General features: G+C 34.5%; 1 protein-coding gene across 1 annotated transcript; it reads right to left on the reverse strand.

Moving 5' to 3' along the window:
* Positions 1-2,207: 2,207 nt before the first annotated feature.
* LOC132637061 (uncharacterized) lies at positions 2,208-3,964 on the reverse strand. The gene is made up of 3 exons (XM_060354209.1): positions 3,959-3,964; positions 2,805-3,000; positions 2,208-2,683 (listed from the first exon to the last, which is right to left on the reverse strand). The coding sequence occupies exons 1-3, from the start codon at positions 3,962-3,964 to the stop codon at positions 2,208-2,210; spliced, it is 678 nt and encodes a 225-aa protein (XP_060210192.1).
* Positions 3,965-9,345: the final 5,381 nt, after the last annotated feature.

Genomic DNA, 9,345 nt, shown 5'->3' on the forward strand with positions numbered 1-9,345 from the left:
AATAATCAATTTGCAAAAAAATGACATGACCATATATTAAAGGATTCACATATTATTATCTTGAGAATTTTGAAACATCATGCAAATAGGAATTAAAGATTTTTTTTTGAACTTCTAAAACGCAAAATCAATCAATACATCATCGTTTAGTTTGTTTCAAATATTTGTTAATGCATTATGCAAACCCGCGTCTTCTTTTGCTTATACATTTCATGCGAGTTTTTATTTTAATTAGCATCATTATTTAAAATCTTTGTAACATTTATAAGTTTATTTTATATGGCATTTGCAGTTTCTTTTTTATGCGAATTATTATATTTTCTACAAATTTCATTTTAAACATCACTTTTTTTTTATTTAAACCTTAACAATATTTTCTAAATTTTATGGCATTTGAAGTCTCCTTTTATACAAATTATTATCTTCTTTTCCATAAGTTTTATTAGTATTTTATTTTAAATCTTAGCAACATTTATAAACTTCTATTTCAAATAGTATTCTAAAATCCCCTCTTATGCGAATTATTACTCCCATTTTTTAACAGTATTATTATTTGAAGTCTTCTTCTTTTATAAAAAAAAATGACATTTTAAAATCCTCTTTTGCATAAATTGTTATATTTTTACAAGTCTTATTTGCACAAGCTTTCTTTTAAAATTTAAATACTATATCCAACATTGATTAATTAACCTAAGTTTGGTCGGATAACCGTAAGTTAACGGATTCTAAAGGATGCCTAACCCCTTTCCTTTAGGATAATATAGAACCCTTACCTAGAATCACACTGGTTAAGCAGACCATTAACAGAGGTTTAGTTTTAACTTTACCTTAGTTAATAATCAGGTGTCCTAATTCACCATAAAATCAATTAGGTGGCGACTCCTTAAAACAAGCAATATAGGAATCTCCAATATGTTGTACTCCGCTTCAACCCGGTTAAAATGGGGTATAACAACACTCAGTCCCTATAATACCCACATATATTTTATATACTGATAGAATATCATAAATATATGATTTATTCCTTCAAAAATAAAATACCTAGTCCTCTATAATATCCACATATAAATTTCATATAGTGACAGGGTATCACATATGACTGGTTCCTTTTTTTAAAAATAACTAATCCTTGGTTCCTCGGTTCTCTGTGATACATGCATGGTATCTGTTATATATAGACAAGGTATCATAGAGGTATTTGATTTATTCCTTCAAGAAAAACACGCAGTCCTCTGTGATATTAACCTGGTATATATCCCATACTGACACAGTATTATAGAGCACTGGTGCATTCCTTAAAAATATATTTTTAATATATTTTTTATTAATAAATAAGCTAACAATAGTATTTTTATTAATTACCTTTTTTTAGTAGTCTAATTATTTAGTTTTGTTATATTTTTATTAGTCTAAAAATAGTTAGTAATATTTTTATATTTGTATTATTCTATCTTTCAAAAGAAAAACAAAACAAAAATGGGCAAAAAATTAAAACAAGAAGACAACTTAATGTTTTTTGTGGGCTGCATGTGTAATCTATATAATATAAAGTTAGACATAAATAAGGTGATGTGACACCTTTCTATAATCTCCATTGATATTTATCTTTATCTTCTTCTTTTTTTGACACTTTTAACCTATTTTTTAGACTTAAAAATTTCCAGAAAATTAAAGATGCCTCATTTATTTCTTTTAATTTTTTTTATTTTAATCATTAATGGCTCCACCACCCACCACCTACTTTTTTTTAAAGTTCCTATTTAATCATTTACCTAAATTTTATATATAAATTAATTTCTAATTAAGAGTTAAAGGTATTGTAGTAAACTTACAGGTTATTATACAATACTATACAGTCAAACCGAGCAATACAAATATTATTAAACCACAATAAACGGTAACCTTGTGTTCTTTAATACAATACAACAACATACTGTATCATATCATATTGTACATTAATGAACCAGCGGAAACAACCATCCAAACAGGGGGTTACTAGTTTCTAATGGCTAATGCAACTAGATATCATAAGCCTCGATAATTTATTAAATGTAATAACAATTCGCCAGCCAAGATTACAATAAAGGATAATAAATAACTTATAATACATCTAAAAATAATAATTCACCAAATTGAAAACAAATAGTGACTCCTCATGATTTGAGCATACATGGAGTTGACATTATTAGTGATGCCGGCAAATAATATCACATTATTAGCGATGGTACAACCCAAGTTGGTGGGCAAATAAAACTTACTGACATTCCAGGATAAAAAGATTCAATTGTTCCATCTTCCAAATTATAAGCACCCATATCTCTTCCCGCCCCTCCTTCCAAATCTCTATCATATTCATCTAACCAATGATCAGTAAAATATATGTAATCTGGCTTGATTCCTGTAAATTTAGAAGAATCGATGCAACTTGCTACATTGCGACCCAAAAATATTGATGAATCTCCCAAGGTTTTAATCTCGTCCTTCAATTCACCCTTGATTACATCTAATTCAACGACTTTAAATTTAAAACTCCTACGAATATCATCCTCCATATATAGGGTAACAAGTAATAGTCCACCAGATAACTCAACTAGGTAATACTGAACATCGGGCAAATTAAACTTATCTTCGTCCATCACAGCAAGCAAGCGTGTCTTTACAATTGGTTGGGTAATGTTAGGCCCTGCAACATCATAAACCTGTACTTCACCACAATAACTCATGGAATAAAATTGGCCGTTATGATACGTTAGAGCCGTGACCCCAACATGATTAACAACATCAATGTCGCCAAAACGCCATACAAGAACATTTTCCATAATACTGAACCATCAGTGCATAATCTGATGTAAGAGAAGGATTGGCAGATAAGACAGCATTGTGTATGCAGCTCCAACGTTTTCCACCATGTGGTCTTTCAACATAACCGAGGTCATGAAAATCCAACATGGCTTTTTGGGAGGGTAGCGGTATTTTGATGCAACAGATTCTGTTGTTAATCTGTATTCAAAAAATAATTTAAAATAGAATCTGGAAAAAAGAAAAATAAATTTGAGCTCACTGAATTCACAGTGTGTCCTTAAGGAAATTATTCCCCTCAAGTACCCGAAGTTATGGAATATATCCTCCCAGGATAGAACGAATTAACTCACCAAGGTAACGGTACCTCAAACCCCGGTGAACGACTAACGCAACAGACGACAACAAATCACACAGAATATATTTGAAGTGCAAAAAGAAGAAAGAAGACAATAAGAATTTTCGTAAGGAAAATCTGAAGGACTGGCCAGATTTATATGGCTATTGGGTAGAGTTCAGTTAAGTTGCATCTTTTCAGAATTATCCCCATTCACTTAACTTAAACCCAACAATCCCCCACATGAATGAGGATAGCTATATGATAAAGGAATGCACGGACAAGTGTGTGTGATTTGCAAGTAAAGATTAATTGCATCTGGATAAGTAGGTTTCCCGTTGAACTTTCCATAGTGAACATATGTCATATATACTCGTTCAATTGGTATTCTTTGAACCGTCGAGCTTTGGTGTTTACCTAGAAAATCATATGTCACACAATTAGCCCTTGACCGTCTTTGGTTCTCACTGTTGTGTTCGTTTTAGCCATGAACCCTGCCTGGTTTCATGAGTGCGTAAAGCAAGGGCCTTTACCTAACATACTCCTTGAAGCAGCTTACACTTCACACTCACATAGCTGATTCCTAAACGTGTCACCCCGCAGATACACTATTTGGTCATACCTGCCAAACTTAGAAACCATGAAAATGCTTAAGCTTTATTAACTCGTTAAAAAGCCTTAATGCTTTATCCTAATTTCTAGACATTGTCTTCATCATGAGAATAGGTAGAGTTATTTGACAATTTTGAACTGCCATTCATAACTTTGTTTGATCTCTTTGAACCTAACTCTTGGGATCTCCAGTATACTAAGTAGACTTACCGCCATGATAACTTGTCATAGGCCTTAAACCCATTCTCCCCGATGATTTTTCAACCGCCTCTCTAGTTAGGCCTTTTGTAAGTGGATCCAACTCGTTATCTCTTGACTTTACATAGTCAATAGTGATAGCTCTACTACAGAGTACTTGACTAACAACATTGTGTCTCCGTCGTATGTGACGAGATTTTTCATTGTACATAACGCTCCCTGCCCTACCTATTGTCGCTTGGCTATCACACTATATGCATATTGGTGCCAACGATTTGGGCCAGAATGGAAAATCTTCTAAGAAATTCCGGATCCATTCAGGTTTTTCACCATTCATGTCTAAAGCTATGAACTTAAACTCCATTGTGGAGCGGGCGATACAAGTTTGGGCGATTTCCAAGACACTGCACCTCCACCAATGGTAACAACATATCCACTTGTGGATTTTATTTCAGTTGATCTAGTGATCCAATTTGCATCGTTATACCACTTAATAACCGCAGGATATTTATTATAATGCAAACCAAAAAAATTATAAATAGGATATATAGTAGACTGCTCACTACACTTAAAGTGACATCATGATTGTCACACCCCAAACCATGGCCTGGACGTAACACGGCACTCGATGCCTTACTGCATGTGACCGAGCGAACCACATGGCTTGCTGAATCATCATGAGGCACAACGTAAGCGGAAATGTAACGTGAATGCATGATGAGTCTTTATAAAATGTAAAAAGTAATAATACTTAATAAAAATACTTGTTTAAACATGAGTGCGAAAATAATATGAATGAGCCAAAAATGGCTATACGACTCAGAAAGTCTGACATAACATAACTGACTTGTCTAGTCTATGAAACCACTATCATGAGTCTGACTGTAAAACATACTTGCTGGGACAAGACCCTTAACATACCTTAAATGCATAGCTAATCATAAAATAAAGAGTTGGCTAAACCCCGAGTGAGATGGGGCTCACCAATAAGCTGATATGAGCAATGTCCTACAAGTAAATCTACTGTCATGTGAATCAATACCTGCATCGTGAAATGCAGGCCCCCGGGGAATAAACTGGGACGTTGGCACATTGAATGTACTGGTATGTAAAGCAACTGAATGAAATAAATGTGGGACATGAAGTAATAAAGATAAGAACTGAATGTGAAACTGAAACCTGGTCATGAGCATGAACATGAATACATATATAATATAAAACATAAGTAAAACATGGTAAGTAGGGAGAGAATTTCATAAACCGACAATATGATATCACCACGTGGGTACGTGGAGTCTGGTACATCGCCAGCCCAGCAGATCCCCCATACCTTGCCAGGGTATAAGGTGGTAACGTGCCCGATGGATCCATTCAGTGTAAATTAAGGAATCGTCCTAACTGGGAAGTAATCCTTGTCCTACGGTGGCTGCATAGTTTCAGGCTATCTGAGCCTTCTCGGTAACTTGTACAACTTCCAAAAACATGAACATGATATAGTTGTTTAAGAAGCCTGTGACTTTCGTGAAATAACTTGTAATCATGATTTCACAAAATAACTTGTAAACATGGTTTCATGAAATAACTTGTATTTAGCATGTATGTATCTTGAATCATGGCATGAAGATAATTATATAATACAATTGCATGAAAACTTATAGACATGTAGGAGATTCATGAAATAAACATTTTTATTTAAAAACATGCATGCAAGAACTAATGGAATACGAGATATGGGTTTTCATGGATTACAGACAGATTCTCAATAATCAAAATGAAATATCAAGAACACAACAACGAGATTATATCACAAAGCTTAATATAATATAGTAAATGGACCTAGGGTTATCATAAACGTGGCTAGAACCCTACTTTTTGGAGAACTTGCATGTAATCATGGAAGAAGGGCGTGGGGAAGAACAATGATGTTCTCACACGTAGATAGAAACTCTACATACCTGGTAATGCTCCAAACTTGTATAAAAAATTTGTTCTTGAAAGAAGAATCCCAAAGCCTAGTCTTGAACTCCCTTTAATTGGGTTTTCTTGAAAACTCTAGGTTAAGAATGATGAATTCTTGATTAGAATCCATGGATACATGTTAGAATTGACTTAGAAGGCTTAGAATAGGCTTACCTTGGTGTTCTTGATGATGGGAGAAGATGGAGGTCGTTCTAAGGCTTGAAGGAATGCAAAATAATGATTTGGACTGATATGGATGAATATATACTGTTCTGGGTCGTAAAATTACATGGTCATTATATACGGTCCGTATTTTAATATATGGGCCATGTTTCAGGTCGTATTTTCTGGACTGCTGTGCGATTCTTCAGTAAAATGGCTATAACTTTTTGTACAGATATACGCTTGACCTCCATAATATATCACTGGAAAGGTATTTCAAAGCTCTACAACTTTAATAGAGGAAGTTTTCCAAAATTCCCAAATAATAAAGGGGTTATGGTCGCTGGAAGTAAGACCTTCTACAAACTCAATTGAAAACATGCCCCGTAGAGTGGCTTCCAACTTTGTTTTGCCCAAAGACTATTCTTATGACTTGATTAGTTTTCAAAACACTTCCTATATCTCCCATATTTGTTCCATTGAACCCCCTACCTTTCGCGTTAAACCTTAGCCGAAGATCCGAGATGTTACAATATCTCCCCCTTGGGATCATTCGTCCTCGAATGATGGGTCATGATCAAGAATGAGACTGGACATGGCTTGAATACATGAACGTAAAAGAAACATGACATAAAACATAAGAGCTTGACATGTTTACATGGGAACATGATCTTGGATCATGAGAACTGACTACGCGATTACATTGAAACATGTACACGGGAACATGAGACTGAGTAGTACCTACATGAATGAGAATCGTGAAACATTTGTCCTCGATTTATGACTAGTGGTTAAGAATCGCTACTAACTCCGAAATCTACAAAAAATTTTGGCAGGACTTCCTTCATAATTCGGACACTCACGACATTTCTCGAACGCCTACCAGCTAACTAAAGTACCAATACACAACTCACAAGGTATCTTAATACGCATGATCTGACATAACGTGATTTATGAATCTTGAATGTGGCTAACAGGAATATTGAGCTGGCCTGAACATACGGATATTGGCTGAATGATTATATGATTACTATACATGGGTTTTGGAAGAGAATCCGTAGGCACAAATGACATGAGTTCTGGAAAATGGGCACTAACATTACATGATTATCTGGGCATGAAGAGCATGACATGGGACATAAATACATCAAAACTGTCTGGCATGAATACATGAGTGCTAAACGGTCATGAGATACTGATAAGTTGGTATTTTCCAACTTATTTCTTCTTGAACCTTAAACTTTTGAATTGTTTGATTGAGAAAATAGTGCATTTACTATGGTTTACTTGAATTTTATAGGTTTATATGATTGAGAAGTGATCATGAAGATATCAAGTGAAAAACAAGTCAAAAAGAGATCAAAGTGAGGAAAATGACAAAAGTGGCTAAAAGTGCAAAAAGTGGCCAGATCTGCAATTTCAAAAATCTAAAAATATTGAGGTTGTTTTTGTCATATTTTGACTTTGCATAAGTATGGAACTATAAAAGAAATACTTGAGAGTAATATCTTTCATCTTTGGCCATTTTACACAAGTTTGGGAGTTAGGGTTCATCACAACACTTTGGAAGAGAAGATTTGGAGGCACCCAATGAGAAATTCTTTACCCATTTCTTCTACTCTTGCTATGTATTGAATATTTATGTGTGTGGTATTTCATTTCAATGCTTGAATCTTGTTTATGCAAATATTCATATGTTTAGTTTGGATGAATCTCTTATTTTGCTTATGTATTAAATAATTTTTATTTCTAATTGAGTGGGTTTATTGTTTCTCTATTAACTCTTCAAGATTTAATGTCATTTAATGGTGTACAACATTATTTGTGCCTAAATACCCTTACTTTGCTTGGAAAAAGAAAGTAGAGATTAGGAAAAGAGTTAGTAGCAAGGATTGGGGGCTTAACCCTCATCTAATAACTTGAGCTAAGAATAGGATAGTTAACTTGAGATTTAATTGGTAGTGCTTAATTTCACACTCTAAAGCTTGGAAAAGTTTAGAGTGAAATTCATTGATTTGGTTGGAAGACTTTCAATGAGATTTTGAAACCATTATCTATTAACATAAACTCGCTCTTAGTTATAAAATTGTAAAATATATTGGATCGTTACTTGAGAGTAATTTCCTTTGTACCCATGCTTGTGGCCATTGATCATTTTACTTGCTTTCTAGGTTAGTTTACATTTTTGCATTAGTTATAATTTTCTCAAAACCAAAATATTATCAAGTGTTTGGCTTAGTGTAGAAAGTGAAAATTCCTTACTTGCTTGATCGCCTAGTATATTGGTCCTTGTGGGATTCGACCCCGACTCATAGTTGGGTAATTATATTGCATACGACTGTGTACACTTTCTCTTTGAGGAGTGAATTTGGACGTTATCAATTTTGGCGCCGTTGTCGGGGAACAATTTGGCGTATTTGGGTTAGTTTGGGATTTAAGCTTACTTGATTTGGTCCAAACTTGGGAATATTTGTGTAGTTATTTTCTTTGACTTTGTTCATTTTCTTAGTTTTTGTAAATGGCATCATATAATGAAAATTGGTCGGATGGTAGTTGTTCATACTTTGATGATCCTTGTCCTTATTGTGGAGGACTGCACTTATGTCAAAATTGTTTGAATTCTCCTGGGGGCGGATTGTGCGCACAATCTCAAACCTATGAGTGGAATATTTGTGATAGGTGTGGTGGTCAAAATGGTCATTGGGCTAATTGTGTTTATTTGTCCTTCCCTTCCCCGAACCCCCACTATGACGATTCTACTTTTGATTTTGATGATGATAGGGCTATGGAAGTGGAAGAAGTTTCAAATGCTCAAAATGAGAGGATAATGCTCATGTTGGAGACCATTCTTGAAAAGGAAGAAAAGTTGAACTTAGAACTCGAGGACTTGAGGCAACCACTTAATGACTTGAGGCAAGCAATTAATTACAATGACAAAGCTATTCACACCTTGGAGGATCAAGCGAAATTATTGGTTGAGGCTCATAATGCTCACCAACTTGAGGGTGTTGAAAGTAGACAAGAAAGTGTCCAAAACATGAATTTCTCCATGGGTGGATTTTTGCAAACTTTGAATGACTCCCACCATGAAGAAATGGAAATTGTGGGCCAAGATTGGCTTATGACTCAAGCTTAACAACTTGAAGCCTATGGGAAACACCGTGAAGGCATTTCGCGGATGATGGAAGAATTTCTAAAAATTCATGTTGAGCAAAGTCAAGAAGTTGAGCTACTTGAAATTGCTATCCGGATATTGGAGGCCGAATTGAATGCAAAAA

Source organism: Lycium barbarum, chromosome 4 (genome assembly GCF_019175385.1).
Source record: "Lycium barbarum isolate Lr01 chromosome 4, ASM1917538v2, whole genome shotgun sequence".
Taxonomy (NCBI): Eukaryota; Viridiplantae; Streptophyta; class Magnoliopsida; order Solanales; family Solanaceae; genus Lycium; species Lycium barbarum.

Bases quoted from the DNA above. Each gene is read 5' to 3' on its own strand.
- LOC132637061 (XM_060354209.1), bottom strand. The intron at 2,684-2,804 runs GTATGGCGTTTT...ATGATGTTGCAG, and splicing joins GTATTATGGAAAATGTTCTT to GGCCTAACATTACCCAACCA.